Below are 22,059 nucleotides of genomic sequence, written 5' to 3'. Positions count from 1 at the left end.
ATATATATATATATACACACACCAATAGCATCACTTGGTCGTGAAAGGAGGGGGGGGGGGGGCCCAAGTTGGCCTCTCGCACCAGGGCCCAGGAGACATTAGCTACGCCCCTGGATATATGTATATACCAGGCAGCTTTACATTCCAAGCATCTACTACTCTTTCAGTAAAGTAATATTTTCTCACGTTGCTTCTGATCTTTCCCCCAACTAACCTCTCACTGTGTCCTCTTTTTCTGTTCATGTTCCCTCCTGAACATTGTTTAGTCTTTTAAAGGGGGACTCCAGCAATTTTTTTTCAAATCAATTGGTTTCACAAAGATATACAGATTTGTAAATTACTTCTATTTAAAAATCTCTAGTCTTCCAGTAATAATCAGCTGCTGTATGTCCTGCAGGAAGTGGTGTATTCTCTCCAGTCTGACACAGTGCTCTCTGCTGCCACCTCTGTCCATGTCAGGAACTGTCCAGAGCAGTAAAAATCCTCATAGAAAACCTCTCCTGCTTAGGGCAATTCCTGACATGGATAGCAGAGAGCAGTGTGTCAAACTGAAAAGAACAGCAGCTAATAAGTACGGGAAGAGTTGAGATTTTTTTTTAAATAAATATCAATTACAAATCTTTGGCACTTGCTGGGACAAGTTGATTTGAAAGAACAAAAATTGGGGTGAACTACCCCTTTAACATACCTAAAGGTTTCAATCATGTCCCACCTTTTCCTTCTTTCCTTCAGACTATACAGATTCAAATCCTTAAAGGGGTACTCCAGCCAAAAGCTTTTCCCCAGTAATTGAAACACATTACAAAGTTATACAACTTTGTAATATGCTTCAATCACCTATCTGCCCCCCTTCCCTATCTTTTTCCCCCTTAATCCCCCACAAGGAAGTGAAGTAAACTCATTCTTACCTAATGGCTGTTGACCCCAGGCTGTTCTGTGGCAGCCATTTTGTGACAATGACATCATTAAGAGGGAGGCGGGTCTAAGCCCTGTTAGGCCAGCCTCTCTTTGTTAGATGACACAGCTTACTCAGTTCTGATTGAATAAGCAAGCTGTAAGCTATCTAACAGTTCTACAGAGTCAGTTAGACATCACAGGAGACAAAGTGCATCATGGGAAAGCCCAAACCAGGAAGTGAAGAAAAAAATGAAGACATTAACTGGAGCTTCAGGGACCTTATTTTTATCAGCGCTGGAGTACCCCTTTAAGTCTTTCCTGATATGTTTTATTCCTGACACCCTCCATTGTCTTTTATCCCGTCTTTGGCCCCTCCTATTCTGTCAATATTTTTTCCTGTTTTTTTTCAGACGTCACCCTGAAGTTGTGAGATGTCTATTAGCACTTAGCTTGTGGCCGGAGCCTTATACTATTTATCTGATATGTGACAGACACTTCATTATCCCATATAAAAGCTGGATAAATCATTCCGATAGATGAATATATCGGCTTTATACTACATAAGTGCTCCGACCGCTTTTCATTCTGCGTAAAGATCAGAAAGCGTTCAATATGGCGAATATGCAATAGAAAAGGGAACGTGGAAAAGGGTAAATCCTTTACAGCCATGTATATAGAAAATGACATTTATTACAGAGCTGGAACATTTCTTTAAAAGCGCGGCAATGATTTTGTTCAGCTGTGACAGCGGGGTGTAATCATAGATAGGAAATCAGATAGAATGGACCCCTTATGCAGACTCAGATTGCCAGTATCTGTTCATTATTTCCATGGTATTCGACGAGCGCGGAGTATTATGCTTATAAAACTTCAAGCTTATATATATATATATATATATATATATATATATATATATATATATTCCCTAATTTTATAAAAATAAAGTGAACTTTGTACAAAGCAAACCAAATCTTAAAGGGGTACTCCTGCCAAATTTCTTTTCTTTCAAATCAACTGGTGTCAGAAAGTTATATAGATTTGTAATAGACTTCTATTTAAAAATCTCAAGTCTTCCCATACTTATCAGCTGCTTTATGTCCTGCAGGAAGTGTTGTTTTATTTTCATTCAGACACAGTGCTCTCTGCTGACATCTGTGGCCGAGACAGGAACTGTCCAGAGCAGAAAAGGGGGATTCCCATAGAAAACCTCTCCTACTCTGGACAGTTCCTGTCTCGGCCAGAGATGTCAGCAGAGAGGACTGTGTCTGAATATGAATGAAACAACACTTCCTGCAGAACATACAGCAGCTGATAAGTATGGGAAGACTTGAGATTTTTAAATAGAAGAAAAATAACAAATCTATATAATTTTCTGACACCTGTTGATTTGAAAGAAAAAGATTTTCGCTGGACAACCCCTTTAAAGGGACAATTAAAGTTTTTGCTGTAGCTGGGGCTGCCTAGAAAACTATAACCATTGTATTCTTACCTAACCACACTCCCCCAGGGTCCTCTTTGTATCCTTTACTAACGCTCCTACCACAACTTCTGAGACTCGTCTTGACAGTGACAGCCCGCTCAGCCAATCACTGACTGGAGTGTAATAGCGCCGTGGCCAGTGATTGGCTGAGAAGGTTGTCACTGTCTCGGAAGTGGCGGCAAGAGCAGAAGTGGCACAGGGGACCCTAAAATGCTGCTACAGGTAAAAATAGGAAGATTATTATTTTGTATGTAGTCCCAGCACTACAGCACTAAAGCTTTAAATAGTTAGAGTACCCCTTTAAGGTGCCCATTTAACTTATACAAAGTTCAGGTTCTGAGTTTTATGGTGGTCTGCCGAGTCTCGACAGACAGATGATGCCAGGGGAGAGAAGGTATGTTGGATTTTTTTTGTCCAACCCTATATTTCTGGGAGGGTTAAGCCCTTCCACCTAGGGGTCCATAAAGGAACATAGGGGGAGATTTATCAAACATGGTGTAAAGTGAGACTGGCTCAGTTGCCCCTAGTAACCAATCAGATTCCACCTTTCATTTTCCAAAGAGTCTGTGAGGAATGAAAGGTGGAATCTGATTGGTTGCTAGGGGCAACTGAGCCAGTCTCACTTTACACCATGCTTGATAAATCTCCCCCATTGTATGATGAAAATATTGTGACCCTGAGGCCATTGTAAGTTGAGGGACCGCTGTACTATTGTTTAATGATAGAATCACCTTGCAATTTGCATAAAAACAAATACATAAGTCTGAAAATTAAACTGAAAGTTATATAGATTTCCAGTCTGCCAGTACTTGTAAGCTGCTGTACGTCCTGCAGGAAGTGGTGTATTCTTTCTTTCCTAGCAGAAGTGATCAATAATATGTGACAGGAAAGGATGATTTCTATTCTGAAGATTACAGACTTTAACTATAATACTATACACTATAATACAGACTGTAACTCTATAGATGTTAACTGTAAATCATTTTTTTTAAGCTGGACATGTCCTTTAGCAATTTTTTCCCCTTCAAATTATCCGGTTTCAGAAAGTTATACAGTTTTGTAATTTACTTTTATTTAAAAATCTCCAGTCTTCCAGTCTTCATCAGCTGCTGTATGTCCTGCAGGAAGTGGTGTATTATTTCCAGTCTGACACAGTGCTCTCTGCTGCCACCTCTGTCCATGTCAGGAACTGTCCAGAGCAGTAGAGGTTTCCAACAGAAATTTCCTACTGCTCTGGACAGTTCCTGACATGGACAGAGGTGGCAGCAGAGAGCATTGTGTCAGACTGGAAAGAAAACACCACTTCCTGCAGGACATACAGCAGCTGATAAGTACTGGAAGACTGTAGATTTCTAAATAAAAGTAAATTATAAATCTATATAACTTTAGACACCAGTTTATTTAAATGAGTTCCCTTTTAAACATAAGTTTTTTTTTTTTGTTTGAAATAAACTTCCATACAGTGTGTGGGGTCACATTTACATCTGACTATGAACTGTGCTTTACATTAAAAATCAGTTTAATTATAGTCTGCCAAAAATAAAGTAACCCAGCTGACTGCGTAGAAAATACACGGCCATCTGTCTGGTCTTACTGGATGGTAGAACGGTTCTCCGGCAGATCGGGCAGGAAGGGATGGGCTTCGGCTCCAGACACTTCAGGCTTTGCCGTCGGGGACACAGACTCACGGACTCCTGGGGTGAGAGAGGGTGAAGGATTAGAGGCCAATTGGGACACTGGAACAGAGAACAAGACACAGCATCTTCCTCAAAATCTAATTTCACATACACTGCACCCAGACATGACTGAAGAGCCGAGAACGCTGCATAATAATTGGATTTCCCGGATCCGTGTTCTCCAGTGCTGACCCTCTATGCGGCACATAAATTGTGACAGGGCCAAGCGGCACATTTATATTCCTTTATGTATTATTATTATTTTTAGATCTGCAGCACCAAATGTGTAAAGATTATTTCTTTATTAAAGGAGAAGTTGAGGCAAAATGTATTTTTAATATGTTATTACATAAAGAAAGTTGGACAAATTTCTATTTTACACTTATTATGGGAAGTGCACATAAAGTGCTATTTCCCTTAATTTAGTAGATCAGACAGGCTTCAATTCTCCTAAAAAAAACGGTGACGTCACAAATCAGTTGTAATTCCTATGAAGTGTCCAGCAGGGGGCGCAGTGTATGGAGAAATTACATTGTAAGAATAACTATATCACAAGTGCCAGCAGCCCCATCCACGGTACATAGGATGGGGATGCTGGCACTGTGCCCCCCTTCAGCTGCCTCCCCCTCTGCCAGCAGCCCCCAGTGAACACCCCCACCCCCTAAAGACCCCCAAACTACCTCCATCACAAGTGCCAGCAGCCCCGTCCACAGCACATAGGACTGGGCTGCCGGCTTTTGTAGTGCGGCTACTTCCGCCCCCCCCCCCCCCCCGCTACAGCACACCCAAGACCAGCGACCCCCACCCCCCAAAAACCCGAAACTACCCCCATCAGAAGTGCCAGCACATAGGCACATGCCATGGCACATAGGATGAGGCTGCTGACACTTGTAGTGCGTCTGTGTCTGCGGCTGCCCCCTCCCCCCTGCGATAGCAGACCCCAGACCAGTGCCCCCCAAAAGACCCCATAGCTCACCCCCAAACACCCCCTTCCACTGGGTGTCCCCTGAACCACACCGAGAGGAGGTGCATCACCTCCTGTGATGCGACATCTCCCCACTCTCTCTCTCCTCCCGCTGCAGTACAGGAGAGGAGAGAGACAGCGGTCACTGTAAATCCTCAGTGACTACGCCCCAGCATATGTATGTTCCATAACCGATGCCCTCTGTTTCATTTTGTATATAGGACAAATGATAGACATTACCCTGGGAGGGAGGTGTAAGGAAAGCTAAAAAATAAAATAAAAAAAAAGCAAAATTTCAAGTCTTCCAGTATTTATCAGCTGCTGTATGTCCTGCAGGAAGTGGTGTATACTTTCCAGTCTGACACAGTGCTCTCTGCTGCCACCTCTGTCCATGTCAGGAACTGCCTAGAGCAGAAGAGGTTTGGGGGGGGGGGGGGATTTGCTCCTGCTCTGGACAGTTCCTGACATGGACAGAGTTGGCAGCAGAGAGCACTGTGTTAAAATAGAAAGAAAAGACCACTTCATGCATGACATACAGCAGCTGATAAGTACTGGAAGTCTGGAGATTTTTTAATAGAAGTAAACTACAGTCATGGCAAAATGTTTTGAGAATGATACAAATATTAATTTTTACAAAGTCTACTGCTTCAGTTTTTAAAATGACAATTTGCATATACTCCAGAATGTTATAAAGAGTGATCAGCTTAACAGCAATTACTTGCAAAGTCAATATTTGCCTAGAAAATGAACTTTATCCCCCAAAACACAATTCAACATCATTGCAGCCTTGCCTTAAAAGGACCAGCTAACGTTGTTTCAGTGATTGCTCCATTAACACAGGTGTGGGTGTTGATGAGGACAGGGCTGGGGATCAATCTGTCATGATTAAGAATGACACCACTGGACACTTTAAAAGGAGGCTGGTGCTTGGCATGATTGTTTCTCTTCTGTTAACCATGGTTATCTCTAAAGAAACACGTGCAGTCATCATTGCACTGCATAAAAATGGCCTAACAGGGAAGAGTATCGCAGCTAGAAAGATTGCACCTCAGTCATCAATCTATCGCATCATCAAGAACTTCAAGGAGAGAGGTTCCATTGTTGCCAAAAAGGCTCCAGGGCGCCCAAGAAAGACCAGCAAGTGCGGGATGGGGCTACCAGCAGTGCAGAGCTTGCTCAGGAATGGCAGTAGGCAGGTGTGAGTGCATCTGCATGCACTGTGAAGCGGAGACTCTTGGAGCAAGACCTGGTCTCAAGGAGGGCAGCAAAGAAGCCACTTCTCTCCAGAAAAAACATCAGGGACAGACTGATATTCTGCAAAAGGTCCAGGGAGTGGACTGCTGAGGACTGGGGGAAAGGTACAGGGAGTGGACTGCTGAGGACTGGGGGAAAGCCACTTTCTCTGATGAATCCTCTTTCCGATTGTTTGGGACATCTGGAAAACAGCTTATTCGGAGAAGACGAGGTGAGCGCTACCACCAGTCTTGTCTCATGCCAACTGTAAAGCATCCTGAAACCATTCATGTGTGGGGTTGCTTCTCAGCCAAGGGAATCGTCTCTCACAGTCTTGCCTATAAACACAGCCATGAATAAAGAATGGTGCCAGAATGTCCTCCGAGAGCAACTTCTCCCAACCGTCCAAGAGCAGTTTGGCGATGAACAAGGCCTTTTCCAGCATGATGGAGCACCTTGCCATAAAGCAAAAGGTGATAACTAATTGGCTCAGGGAACAAAACATAGAGATTTTGGGTCCATGGCCTGGAAAGTCCCCAGATCTTAATCCCATTGAGAACTTGTGGTCAATCATCAAGAGACGGGTGGACAAACAAAAACCAACAAATTCGGACAAAATGCAAGCATTGATTGTGCAAGAATGGACGGCTATCAGTCAGGATTTGGTCCAGAAGTTGATTGAGAGCAGCCGGGGAGAATTGCAGAGGTCCTGAAGAAGAAGGGTCAACACTGCAAATATTGACTTGCTGCATTAACTCATTCTAGCTGCCAATATAACTTTTGTTACTCATAATATGATTACAATTATATTTCTGTATGTGATAAAAACATCTGACAAACACATAAAAACCAGAGGGCAGCAGATCATAGGAAAATATAAGATTTGTGTCATTCTCAAAACTTTTGGCCATGACTGTACAAATCTATATAACTTTCTGAAACCAGTTGATTTGAAATAATAAAAAAAAACAACCAAATCAAGAGTTATTCTAATGTATTAACTAGAGATGAGCGAATCACTCATCTAAACCAAGAGAAGTGCTTCGTTTGATCGGCGCTCTGCTCATCATGCCTTTCAGCGCTGCTCCGCTCCCTGCCACTCCTCCCAAGATGCCAGGAAAAGCTGGACCCATTCCTGAGAAACTTCTCCCAGTTTCCCAGGAAATAATCCATCTTTTCCCCAGGCCCCCGGGGTGGAGCGGCAGGGAGCGGAGCATCGCTGAAAGGCATGATGAGCAGAGCGCCGATCAAACGAAGCACTTCTCTTGGTTTAGATGAGTGATTCGCTCATCTATAGTATTCACATGCCTACCAACTCACCGTATAGCTGCCAGATCCTGACTTTGTCATCATAAGGAAGGTTATACTTCAGGGGGTCGCCCACTGGCCCTTGATAATATGGTCTCATTATAGATTCCATATCAGAAATATGAGTCAACCCAATCGCATGACCAAACTCATGTACTGCAACAGCAAACAGGTCCATGCCGTGTATGTCTGAAAGGGAGATTTGCAATATGTTAGCCTCTTTTTGGTTTATGTTAGTAAACTTTTTGGCTTACTTTTTTTTTTTTTTTAAGGGGAACTCCTATGTATTATTTACTTCTTTTAAAAAATCTTCAGTCTTTCAGCTGCTGTATGTCCTGCAGGAAGTGGTATATTCTTTCCAGCCTGACACAGTGCTCTCTGCTGCCACCTGTGTCCATGTCAGGAACTGCCCAGAGCAGCAGCAAATCCCCATAGAAAACCTTTCCTGCTCTGGACAGTTCCTGACATAGACAGAGGTGGCAGCAGAGAGCACTGTGTCAGACTGAAAAGAATACACCACTTCCTGCAGGATATATAGCAGCTGATAAGTACAGGAAGAGTGGAGATTTTGAAACAGAAGTAAATTACAAATCTATATAACTTTTTATCTTTTTCCCTGGAGTTACCCTCTAAGATAAGACAACATTTTTAATTTTGTACAAAAAAGTGACTACTGGTAGAATGTAGCATCTAAAAGTGTAAGGCTGGGTTCACATTGCATTTTTTTGCAGTCTGTTTTTTCATCCATTTAAAGAAAACAAAAATGGCTGAAAAATGGATGAAAAAATGGATGTATTTGTGTGCATCCTTTTTGATACACTTTTCCATTGACTTCTTGACTTGTATTTTTGTACACTAAAAACAGGTATACGATTTCATCTATTTTTTAACCTTTTTTTATATTGGAAGTTAATGGATAAACGGATCGAAATGGATGCACACAAATACATCCTTTTTTTATCCATTTGAAAAAAAAATGGATGAAAAAAACGGACTGCAAAAAACGCAGTGTGAACCTAGCCTAAAATAGCTCAGATGGTCCGACTATGGGTTCCCTATATACCTCCCTTAAGGCTCTTTGGTGGGCTCCATAGGGTATGTTCACACTTAGGAATCCAAGAGGTTCACCCGCCGCAGATTCCGGGGGTGAGCGGCGGAATCCGCGGTGGGTCATCCACCCGGATTCCTCAGTGTGAACATACTCTTACACCTGAAACCTGGTTGAGCTGTCATTGTACACATCTGCGACCGATACTTAGGGCTCTATTCCACGGGACGATTATCGTTCAGATTATCACTAAGTCGTTCGAATCTAAACGATAATCGTTCGGTTGAATAGAAGTTAACGTTTAATGACTGAACGAGAAATCGTTGATCGTTTAATAAGACCTGGACCTATTTTTATCGTTCGCAAATCGTTCGCATTGAATAAGATGTTGTTCGGTCTTTCGCAGTAGTGACGAACGCAATAGCGACAACAAGACGACCGCAAGAACGATCATAAGTAACGATTATCGTTCCATGTAAATGGGTGAATGATTTCAGGTCTTTTGGATCGTTTATTATTAACGATTATGCGAACGATAATTGTCCCGTGGAATAGGTCCCTTATTCTCCAAGAGACCGGCATCTGGGCATTTACTTCAGCCAGTCCTGGATTGTTCCCCTTTGTTCTTGTTTATGTAAGTACATGGCTGGCGTAAGAGACAACGGCCTTCCATTCCATTCCGCCTACATGGCTACAGCTCAAATGCAAAACTATGGACTGATGGTTTCTCTTACCCTGACGTACCTGATGATCTGAATGTCCATGACTCTTCATCATCGAAATGAGTGTCCCCAGAGGTGTGATGTTCACCGGGGAAGAACGCATGAGCCACAGTTCCGCCTGGACCATCAAATGGGTAGCCATCATTGTGGTCGGCTCTGGAGAAGTCGATCTGAATGTCGGCATTGTTTCCAGCCACTTCATGGAAGTTCAGGGGTGTTATGTCACTCCACACCTTAAGGGCATAGTACATAAGGGCCCTCACAGTGTCATGACCCAAAGATGACTCCTTAGGGAATGTTCTAACCCTGAAAGAAGCAAAAACACATTGTATAATGGCATAGAGATTGCAATTGTTATATTAACAGTAATAGATCAGCTATTTGGTGGTAGGTTAAAGGGGTTATCCAGCGCTACAACAACATGGCCACTTTCCCCCTACTGTTGTCTCCAGTTCAGGTGCGGTTTGCAATTAAGCTCCATTTACTTCAATGGAACTGAGTTTCAAAACCCCACCCAAACTGGAGACAACAGTAGGGGGAAAGTGGCCATGTTTTTGTAGCGCTGGATAACCCCTTTAAGCCTAATGTCTGTCTGCGCACACGTTGGAGGAAATCCTGCACTTCTGTGTCTCCATGCACAGCCTTAAAAGCAGCACAGCAGCATGGAAGCCGTGCTAAAGCTGCAGTGAGCAGTCTATACCAAGGGCATGGAACCTTGGCTCTTCAGATGTTGCAAAACTACAACTCCCATCATGTCTGGACAGCCAAAGCTAAAGCTTTGGCTGTCCAGGCATGATGGGAGTTGTAGTTTTGCAACAGCTGGAGAGCCAAGGTTCCCTGCCCCTGGTATAGACTGTGCCTAAAGACCTGGGGTGAGATCTCTTACTTACAGAGCTATCTCAAAGCTGTTTCTCTTTCTGCATGAGTCCTAAGGCACTCCCTCTACCATATCCCTCCTCCCTCTTTTCCCCTTCCTACTATGGAGGGCGGGAAGGGGGAGGGTCAAGGGCAGATGCTTGATAGTAGGAAAAGGAAGCATTTTTGTCTGATAAGATATATTAGAATGTTTCTTATATTCACCCGTACAACCGCAAACAACAACAGTGTCTATTTAAGCACATTGATATAATTAAAAAAAACTAAGACTATGTCCACACAGTTTTTGATTCTCGTTTTACTCCATTTTAAGCAGCAGAAATTTCACTAATAGTATGAAATGATCTATAAAAAAAAGTGCAAATCTTTCCACTGTAGTGTTTTCTGTGTTGGCTCCACTCCTAGTTTAAGCAATCCTGGTTTTATTACTGAAAGAGTAGTAGATGCTTGGAACAAACTTCCAGCAGATGTGGTAGGTAAATCTACAATGACTGTATGTAATCCTGCCCAGTATATACATATATTTATCCTAAGATAATAAGAAGGGACTAGATGGACCCAGTGGTCTTTTTCTGACGACAATCCTCTGTGTTTCTAAAAATCCTGACCAAAATGATGCTTAAAATATTTACTATACCCTGCCATAAACCGAACAGGAATTGAAAACCATTTTTTAGATTCACAGTGTCAGACTGAAAAGTAAACCCTATTTCCTGCAGGACATTCAGCAGCTAATAAGTATGGGAAGACTTGAGATTCTTAAATAGAGATAAATTACAAATCTATATAACTTTCTGAAACCAGTTGATTTGAAAGAAAAAGAGTTTCGCTGGACAACCCCTTTAAACAAATATGTTACCCCTCAAAATACACTCCATAAATGAAATCTGAAGAAGATTCACATATTGCTTGAATACCAGTGTGCAACATGGGAACAACACTGCAATTATTTGCTTATTTTTATGTTGGGTAAAATTTATATACAGTTTTTATTCAGGTTAGCAAACAGCACAAACTAGAGTTCCATCTCCTTTGCGCAGTTCCACATCATTGCCACTAGGGGTCTCTCTTGCTACACGGATTCAATGACAAATCACGTCCTCCACCACAATTTAAAGGGTTGCTTCACTTTGAAAGATGAAAACACAATTTCAAAATAAAAAAGAAGACAATGAGAAGGGATGTATGTCAAATGCAAGAGGATTATTAAGGTTAAGGACTCGGATTCGGTAATGTAGTTTTATATTAATGTACGTTCCAATCCGATGGAATGTACATCAGGAATCCGAGACAAAGAATTCCTACAATGTGTTACAAACTGCAAACAATATTAAACTATAAAGCGGTAAGTGTAAAACTGGGCTCAATCACCGCAAGGAATTCTCTCAGGTGACTAAGTAATTGACCTATAAATTCTTTTATTAACAAAAATCTATTGTAGATAAATTGTGTATAAAAGAGAATAGAGAATGCAGCGGGCCGTGAATAGGACGGCTCTGATATTATTTGTCTGTCACCCAGATCCAGGAGACACATGAAAGGAATGGATATATAGCGTATATATCAACATACATTATGACTAGAAAATTCCACACGTAACCTGACATCTTTCCACTTGTTACGGTGATTGTGTAAAGCTTTTAGAGAGCAGCTGTCATGTCTTGTATAGCTGTATATATGTAGAGTGCAATGTCTCTGATTTATAAGTGTTTTTCGTGGAAGATAAAAAAAACTTGCTCTATGTTGCCACCTACTGGAGATACTGGGTAACTCTTCTTCATGACCCCTTCCCACTCTCATCTCAACCCTGACTCCACAAAACTGCTGGTCCATGCTCTCATTATCTCCCGCTTGGACTACTGCAACATCCTCCTCTCTGGCCTTCCATCCAAAACCCTTGCTCTCCTCCAGTCAATCGTTCAATTTTTTTTGCAGAAATCAGTAGTACAAGCGATTTTAAGAAACTCTGTAATAGGTTTTATTAGGCAAAAAAGCCTCTTTCTGTACTCAAAAAGCTGTTTTTCCACTTCCCCCCTGACTTCTTATCTGTTCATTATCAGGCAAAGCCGTCTTCATTACAGAGAGTTGCAAAGTGAAACTGGGTTTGCTGAGTCTATAACCTATGGAGGAAGGAGGGGTTCAGGGGGATGAGTGAGCAGGGAGAGCAGAGAAGCAGCTGTACAGTTTGGAGACTGGGCACATAAAATGCTGGATTCAGAGGTCAGAAAGGTCAGTGCTTATCTGGAAGCTTGGTGAGAGAAGACTGCAGGATGTAGTCCTTGAAAGATACAGCCACCGACAGTACTACCTCGGATTAAGGGTGAGATGATTGGAGTATTACACTTATACAGGTACTTTAGCAACGATGGTGCTCACTTACTAGAATTGCAGCAGTGCATGCACAAAGTCTCAATGAAGAAATGATGTAAGGGCACTCACCGATACGTGCTTTCAGCACGTATCGGTGAGTGCCCTTACATCATTTCTTCATTGAGACTGCAGGATGTAGTGTTTTGCAGGGCCGCCTTTTCTCCTCTCCGTGCTCACATCCTCCCTTGACCCCTCCCCCCTCCATAGAGCATAATGGACACAGAAATCCTGCTTCTTCTGAAGTGAGCTAGGAAAACAGCTTTTTGAGTACAGGAGGAAACTGTTTTGCTCAATAAAACCTATTACAGAGTTTCTTAAAATCGCTTGTACTATTGATATTTATTGATTTCTGAAAAATGACATTTAAATGACAGCTACACTTTAAATCTGCTGCCCGAATAATCCACCTCTCCCCTCTGCCAATAGCTTCAATGGCTCCCCATTGGCCAATAGATTTAATGTAAATCGTTGACCATAGCATACAAGGCTGTCCACAACCTGTCCTCTCCATATATCTCTGACTTGATATCCCGCTACCGTCCCTCATGCAGCCTCCGATCCTCCAGTGACCTCCTTTTGTGCCCCCCCCCGTTCGAAACCTCACACAAACGCCTCCAAGATTCTCCCCGAACTTCCCCCATACTGTGGAACTCACTACCTCAACGCAGTGAATCCTTTGTTAGCTCGGCGGTCGGCTTATCAGCCTGCTGCCTTTGAACTCTGTGCTGCTCCGCATGCCGGGAAAAGCTGGATCTAGTCCTGGGAAAGTGGGAGGAGTTTCCCAGGACTGTATCCCGCTTTTCCCTGTACTTGGGGAGGAGTAGCACAGAGTTCAAAGGCAGCAGGCTGATAAGGCGATCACAGAGCTAACAAAGGATTCATTAAGGATTTCTGTAAATTCGCTTTATAATCTCTGACTGAATACACCAGTGTGGCGCTCTCCTCAGTAAGAAACATTACCCCTTTAGTCTTACATTGAATAAAAAAAATCTATTAGTAGGAAATAGAAAAAAGTCTGCTTTTTTTGCCCCAGATTTGTAATTTACTTCTAATTGAAAATCTCCAGTCTTCCAGTACTTATCAGCTGCTGTATGTAATGCAGGAAGTGGTTTCTTTTGCTGTCTGCTGCCACCTCTGTCCATGTCAGGGACTGTTCAAAGCAGTAACAAATCCTCTCCCCACAAAAAAACTCTACTGCTCTGGGCAGTTCTTGACATGGACAGAGGTGGCAGCGGAGAGCCCTGTGTCAGAATGGAAAGAATTCACCACTTCCTGCAAGACATACAGCAGCTGATAAGTACTGGAAGACTGGAGATTTTTAAATAGAAGTAAAAATACAAATCTATATAACTTTCTGACAACAGTTGATTTGAAAGATAAATTTTCACCAGAGTTCCCATTTAAAGGGATTATCGAGGATTAGAAAAATAGGACTACTTTCTTCCAATAACAGCACCACTCTCGTGTGCTGTACAGGTGTGAAATTGCACATCAATTCCATTGAAGTGACAGGAGCTCAGTTGTCATACCCCACACAACCTGAGGACAGGGGTGGTGCTGCTTTTGGAAGAAATCAGCAATGTTTCTCAAATCCTGGAGAACCCCTTTAGCACACTTCATGAAACAGTTTTCCCATACTTATCAGCTGCTGTATGTGCTGCAGGAGGTGGTTATTCTTTCAGGTCTGACACAGTGCTCTCTGCTGCCACCTCTGTCCATGTCAGGAACTGTCCAGAAGAGAAAAGGTTTTTAATGGGGATTTGCTGCTGCTCTGGACAGTTCCTGACATGGGCAGAGGTGGCAGCAGAGAGCACTGTTTCAGACTGTGAAGAATTCACCATTTCCTGCAGTACATAAAGCAGCTGATAAGTACTGGAAAACTGGAGATTTTTTTTTTAAATAGATGTAAATTACAAATTATATAACTTTTTGAAACCAGTTGATTTAAAAGAAAAACATTTTTCTCTGTATGAACCCTTTAAAAGAAGGTGACATTAGCAGAAACCAAATTATTAGAAACCAGTATTAGAAAAGTAAAAGGGAACCCTAACAAATACACACGGGTGCCTTCCTTCTAATTGTATACAGGCTTGTCCAGAATTTCGAACAAATAAATTTCAGGCTGTGTCGTCCGTAATAGAAATGAGTGCGGCTCTTACCTCCAAGATAGATTCCTCTTGCTCCACTTAGTGACGGCCTGGACGTTGCGCTTTCTCCTTGTAGCCTCGGATTGGGACAGGTCAGGTAGAGAACAGCGAGGGGTTTTCATTAATTCCAGGGTGGCCTCATCTGTATGGTGAGAGGACAAAGCCGTCTCTTAGTAAAGTAATTGTCTTCCATTATTCATTGTTAATCCCTTTGTTAGACGGAGGACGTATTGAACAGCACTCCAGTTTAGCAGAAATGAATGGACTTCCTGTGGGATTCCGAGACTCCTCCATGAGTTTGTAAGTAATGATTCAAATAGTAAGGCTTTTAGAGTAATTATAGAAGCGGCGGCGGCGGCTTTTTTTACATAGGTTATTGATTCCTAAACAATAAAAGCTTGTTAACATTATTCATCGCTCTATCATACATTCCCGTCAATGAGTTTTGGGCTGTAAGAAATCGTTTTTGGACTGTATTAACATGCGATGCATAGAACGGCAGCAATGTAGGATGGGTAAGGAAGTCTACTTGTGTACTTATGGAGGCTTATTATAGAGGTTGTGCAATTCAGAGTCTTAAAAGTAATGTGTGGAGACTTAAAGTGACACTGCCCCCCCCCCCTCTTTTTGCATTCTGACTTCTCTACACAGGTGTAATGGGTAAATTTTGCAGTTTTCATACCTTATTTTATATCATACGTCATGGTGCTTGTTCCAGTTAAAAATTTTCTTGTATCATCTGCGGACTGTGCTACCTGGGCGGGGCTTTACGGGCGCAGCATCACTTAGCCATGCCCACATCGACAGGCCCCACCCCCTCCATGGTGTCATTGGCGCATAGGCCATGCCTTTAGGTCAGCCCTTTCGAATAGCCATGGAGGGGCAGGGCCTAAGCACCTATGATGTCATTGAGGGGGTGGAGACTGATGACGTAGGCGGGGCTAATGACACCCCACCCACTTAGCACAATCTGCAGATGATAAAAGATCACTTTTAACTTGAACAAGCAGCAGGACATATGATATAAAATAAGGCATGAAAACTGCAAAATTTACCCTTTACACCTGTGTAGAGATGTCACAATGCAAAAAGGAGGGGGGACAGTGTCACCTTAAGGCCCTATTACACCATTCGATTATCATTCGTAACTGCCCAATTATTGGCCTATACGGCCAATAATCACTTGGTGTAATAGTTTGTGTTAAAAGGTAACGATCAGCCGACATGAATAATATTGGCTGATCCTTGTCTTTCAATATGTTGAAAAAAAACTTCAATGATAACGACAATCTGCTAGCCATCGCTCCTTGTAATAGGAGTGGTGGCAGCCGACCGCCGCTGTCTCCTATGGGATCCCCGGACGATCCTTAGAGCCCCTCCCGAGGAACGAGGAGCAAGTGATGGTGGTCTTTGAACATGTTGGAACGATTTGTGCAGCAAAGGTCTGCTGCGCATTACATAACTTGTGTGTGATAGGAATGGCGCTGACTTCAATGGGCAGCCCAAACGATCTAAGGAACATTTGAGTGCTCCCCTCTCACTGTCTGTGCGTGTAATAGCACAGGCAGCGAGCTGGGAATGAGGGGGAGGTGAGCATTGAGATGACAGGTCAACGATCACTTCCTTGTGCCGTGTAGGGCCTTTACTATGCAATTACAGACCAACAGTTCTATTGCTACTACCACTACGTTCAGTATGCAGTGCTAACCACCTTAAAGGGAGAGGTCACAAGGGAACACCCTGACCCATGTCAGGAACAGGTCTACAAAGTGCAGGGCAGTATCCTGAAAAGAAGAGGAACTAGCCTCGATAGGACAAAGTTACCGTAAAGAAGGTCTACGTATCCTATCACGCAGTGCAGGTAACTGGGACACCTCGGACACCTAGCACACCCAGATAACCATGGCTGGGGCTTGTACTACCCTACAGGGATGGGTTTGATAATACCAGGGTGCAGAAGGGGGTCAGACTAAGTCTATACACAAGTACAAGTAACTATTCACTACAAAGATATCTTCAGGTTTTGGCACATAGCTAAACTGGGTTGGAGCTCCTCTGGCCAACTCCTTTTCTCTACTTTTCAAGCACCGCTACAACTACCTCTCTTACTTCTTCTCAAGCACCCCCTCAAGCACAAAGGTCAAGCACTAAAGCCTTTGTAAAGATTTATCTATTCTGTGAAACGTGTATTGTTGTAGAACCTAACAGTAAAGCTGTTTTATTTTTATACAACTGGGACTCTGTCATCTTCTATCCGCACCAGCACCTATACACACAGCACCATACACCTTGGGTTATTTTTCCCCTTTCTGTGGGTGGCGGTGCCAATAGTCCGGGTGCGTCAATTGCCACTTAGGACTACCGTGACAAGAGCCCAAGGAACCCACAACAACCCGGCAGGTCACAGACCATTTGGGGAACATGGCCAGCCATACAACAAGCAGGTACCAACATCACACCTGTGTGCTGGATAAGCACTGGCGTCACAACATTAACATCACTGTGACAACTGTCACAGGCAAAGACCTGGGATATTTATATATATAGCTAGACTACCACAGTAGTACCAGCAGTGAGCGGGGAACAAGGCCTCCTCAATATGGCCGTGTATAATAAGTCAGCCGTTCATTGTATAGTTCAGTCCAAAACCATTGCGCTACCTGCTTAGCCCTATAGTGAGGGACCCAAGCCCTTCCTTCATTGTGGCCTAGACTGACTGGCATATATACAACAGATCGATGTGCTGACTCTGTTCAAAGATGGCAACGAAAACCAGACAGCTGCTGTATTTTCCAACAAACATCACAGAGGAACAACCAGACAATTGTACATTTGTGATGAATAATTGAGAGAGTTTCGCTCTGAAGGGAATTGGCCAGAAAGGGAACGTTGTGGAGCAGCTGCTGCCGAAGCCTCGTACAATGTAGGTAAAAAAGGGAAAAGCCAAAATCTGTAGAGGGACGTAGCTGCAGTAAAGTGGATACGTTTTTAACAAATCGCATACACATTGGATTGGACAAAAAAACAACAAAAAACAAAAATACCACAAAAATAAGAACTATTTCACGCACTTTTATTTTTTTTATAGGCTATGTTTGCAAGACGTACTAGAGATCGCAAAGAACGTCCATTGTTATTCATTAACATTATTTCTGGCCATTGATTAACAACAATGGCCGCTCTTCGTGATCTTCAGTACCTCTTGGGAACATAGCCAAAGGCTATGTTCTCACAGTGTATTTTTTAAATACAAGAACGGCCATTGTTTGTGATTAAAACAATAGCTGTTCTTACCTTAAAATAATGCACTGCATTGAACTCAAAGGGGAACATCGACCAATGTTCCCCAGGACCGTACAGATAACTGACATGTCAATTATTTGCGGCTGCTAATACAGGAACAATGGCCGTTTTTCCCGCTCTGTCCAAATAATGTATGGCCGTTCTAATGACGTAATAGGATTGTAGGTATACCCAGTGCAGACACACCACCGCAATCCAAATAAAATGATGTTATGGTAATATTGGGCGTAGAAACATGTCAAACAGCGGCCGTTGTTTTCACATAGTGTGAACGTAGCCTTGAACTGAATTTCATGGACTTTTCATTGCATTTAATACAGTTGTTTTTGGCGTTTTTGAAATTAAACATGAAACACCAAGTTTATTAAAGGGAACCTGTCACCCCCCCGTGCCAGGGTAAAGGCCGCCCGACCCCCCGCTAGAGCCCTGGATACTTACCCCATCTCGCCAAGTCCCGTTCCTGGAGTCTTTCCCGGCACGGAGATATCCCCGTCTGAAGCCCGGTGCCCACACTGCTGAGATGAGTCCGATGCCCATAGAGATTGAATGGAGCCGTCATTCTCTAAGGGCGTCGGACTCATCTCAGTAGCGCATGCGCCGGGCTTCAGACGGGGATATCTCTGTCCTGGGAGCGGCTCCAGAAACGGGACTTGGCGAGATGGGGTAAGTATCCGGGGCTCTAGCGGGGGGTCGGGCGACCTTCACCCCGGCACGGGGGGGGGGGTGACAGGTTCCCTTTAAGAGGAACACACTTCTAAATAAATTTGGTGCACTATGGACTGTCCTATGAGGACACCTTAGCGCCCTCTTTTGCTTTCAAACTTGACAATAAGAAAGAAAAGTTGCACATTTTCACCCAAAAGCAGCATGCACATTTTTAACTCCAGAATGCTGTACGCTGTACTCTCACCTAGTATTCCAGTAGGTTTGAGGCCACCAAACTCTTGCATTGCCTTGATTGCTTTGGACAACTCCTCCTGTGTCTGTAACTGCCCTGTAACCGGATCGGGTGGCGGCAGATAGCCAAATCTAGTCAACCAATCCTGTATGGAAATAGAGAACAGAAAGGGGAAAAAATTAAAAGGCTTTAATCACAAGCTAGAAGTAACATAAGAAGGAAGAAAAACATATATGCATAAAAAACTATTTCCTATAAATTCTGTATAGTTTACACAGGATAGACACCAATCAGCCATAACATTAAAACACCCGAATAATATTGTCTACATATCCCTTGTTCTGATCTATCAAGCATGGACTCCACAAGATCTCCTATGGTGTCCTGTATTATCTGGCACCACCTCCTATTGTAGTGTCCCACCACGTGTTTCTTTTCTTCTTCTTACACCTTGGTAAAAGTGTATCACTCTAGTGTCACAGGTTGGGATAGGTGGCCGCTGTTCCTTACTCCAACCACTAGAGGTCACACTCTCACAGCACAGCTGCAGCTAACATAAGGTCTAGCTACACACACTCTCTGGTCTCTTTAGTCTGCACTTCCTTGAGGGTAAGGACTAAATCCCATACCGTACAGGGACCTTGCTGGGCGCGCACACAGAGCTCTCCAGGCAATCCCCGCCTCGGCTGAATTTCATTGGCTGCTCCACTCTGGGCTTCCTAGCAGCCAAAATGAGACCCTACCAGACCCCCAACCCTAATCCAAACGTTTAGTTTTAGTATACGAACGTTCATAATTGAAAACGAACAATGTGTACGTACACCGAAGGATTAGCGAACAATTAATGATAAATTTATGATTGGAGATGGGCAAATAGTGAAATAATCGAAAATTCAAAATTCGATTCGAATAGCCCCCGATATACGACTATAAAATCGAATATCGAATCCCATTATAATCTAGGGGAGAAAAATACTCGGGACTTGGAAATCAATATTCGACCACTTGGAGGTCACCAAGTCCAATGACACTTGAAATGATGCCAACACCTCTGGAATGCATCTGGGACAGCAGGGGAAGCATGCCAGGGTACATCTAACACCCAAGTCTTACGCCACTATCATAGCCTGTCTAGAATAGACTCCAAACACAATATAACCACTATAAATAATGATAAAAAATTCTTAAAAAACTTCTTTCCTCTATATTGGCGTGGACAGAAAGCCAAATATTAAGCAAAAGAAACTTTATTATGCAACCCTTTAAATCACGTTGCCCATGACAACCACAGATGGCATAGACAAGGGGGAAATTAAACAGCACAAACCCTTAACTGTCATTGTGTGTGTGTGTATGTGTGTGATGTGGTGAGCCCTCCAAAAATTACTTCAAATTCTTTATAGGACACACAGCACGCAAATTAGTACTACCAAAACTTGTTTTTTTGTTATGGCACACTGTATACAGCTGTATACCCTATCTCTACAGTAGATACACTACAGCCTATTGCTCACACTGCACTGCCTTCCTGTCTGAACACACTGCCTGTCTCAAAACAACTTCTAAATATCTGCTTTCTATACTTTAGCCCTAACAAGGGCTTTTGGGGGTCTTTTACTACCTAAATTCACCTAAAAGCTAACTGTCCCTGGTATACAGCCTGTCCCTCTCTTGCTCCAAGCAGCAAGTGAAACGAATATGAAATCCCCTATTCGATAAATCAGGAGGTCACATGGTTTAGCCAGCCAATCACAGTTAAAGCTTTTTTTTTTTTTTTTAAGTCCTGCCTATTCCTAGTGCCTGTCCCTCCCACCCTGCATCTTTATTGGCTGAAAAAAGCGCCAGGGGGGGATGGAAGGGACAATCGAACTTTCACAGCATTTTTGAATAGTTCGAATAGTGTAGTATTCGATCGAATAGCTTTTCGATCAAATACTACTCGCTCATGACTATAATCAGTTCAAAAGATGCGATCAACGACACATGAATGAATTTTCGATGGTCGTTGGATCATTGCCTGCATACACACGGAAAGACTAACGCTTAAATTCGAACTATATCGATTTTCTGCATAATAATCTTGCCGTGTAATAGGGCCAAAAGTCATGATTTGGTATTTGATTATTTCCATATGCACTAGTCTGAACACGGCTCAATTCCTTCTGCTTAGTAACTGATTCTACACCACACCCATCTCTTCCCTGCTGTGTTCTCTCTGGTCAGTAAACAGTTAACTTTTGTTTTGCTTGTGATTGACATCCCACCTTTTTAACTCATCCTTTGTTCTGTCAGTCTGTGTTCTGTGTCCCTGGCCCAATCACATACTAAACCAAGTCCCTGGCCTCCTATAAAATGTTTGGTTGTTCTTGCTAGTCTTGTTAGCCTTGTTAGTGTCACCCAGTTGCTCGCAGTCACCTAGGGCTGTCTTGAGGCAAATAGGCAGGGAAAGCTAGGTGGGGCAAGTCCAGGGCTCATTGTCCATGTCCTTCCCATACTCTTCCTGGTCGTCCAGTGGCAGCCAGGCTGACACCTTCTCTCTGGGTCCAGTTTCCTCCTGTCCCGAACTCTTCCTAACCAACTACATTATCTGTCTTGGCATCTCAAAGAATCGTCCATGCACGTGTTAGTTGTTGCCGTCCACACCTCCTTGTGGGGGTAACGGGTGAATAACTCACAATCTCTGAGCCTGTACACCACTTTTCAGGTATGGCATCTTGAAGGCGGCAGTAGCTACGTAAGATAGGATGCAATATCAAGAGCAAAATCTGATGAAGATGTTGGTACAGCTGACACTACTGATGTCTACTATGTAATGGTGGTTTATTGAAGCTACACTCTGATGTGGATGAGGATTTCATGTCATTGCAGTTAGACCGCCGCAGATCTCCGTTTTATTTTTAGTACAGCCGGCTAGGGAGACACTGCAATCCCTGGAGGTCCTTTGATTCTTCCCTTTCCCATAATAAATTCTCCATAAATTTGTATTACTGAAAGCTTTTGAATAATCTTTCATCTGACATAAAATATCCTGTTCTCTTTATTCACTTGTGTCTGTCCTTCTAGTGACTCAACCAACGATTCTTCAGATTCAAAGTGATTTATTTCGAAATATTTCTTCCTCTGCTTTTCAACTTTAT

At 43.0% G+C, this 22,059-nt stretch overlaps 1 protein-coding gene across 1 annotated transcript in view; it reads right to left on the bottom strand.

Moving 5' to 3' along the window:
• MMP17 (matrix metallopeptidase 17) overlaps window positions 1-22,059 on the bottom strand; it is a 143,881-nt gene that overhangs the window by 15,656 nt on the left and 106,166 nt on the right. Inside the window, exons 2-6 of the mRNA XM_069964026.1 lie at window positions 18,935-19,067; window positions 14,734-14,863; window positions 9,351-9,634; window positions 7,571-7,747; window positions 3,972-4,071 (exon numbers count right to left, since the gene is read on the bottom strand). Coding sequence (XP_069820127.1) covers window positions 3,972-4,071; window positions 7,571-7,747; window positions 9,351-9,634; window positions 14,734-14,863; window positions 18,935-19,067 — 824 coding nt within the window. The remainder of the gene's footprint in view (window positions 1-3,971; window positions 4,072-7,570; window positions 7,748-9,350; window positions 9,635-14,733; window positions 14,864-18,934; window positions 19,068-22,059) is intronic.

Source organism: Dendropsophus ebraccatus, chromosome 3, assembly GCF_027789765.1.
Source record: "Dendropsophus ebraccatus isolate aDenEbr1 chromosome 3, aDenEbr1.pat, whole genome shotgun sequence".
NCBI classification, from domain to species: Eukaryota; Metazoa; Chordata; class Amphibia; order Anura; family Hylidae; genus Dendropsophus; species Dendropsophus ebraccatus.
This window is presented reverse-complemented; position numbering and strand designations above follow the sequence as displayed.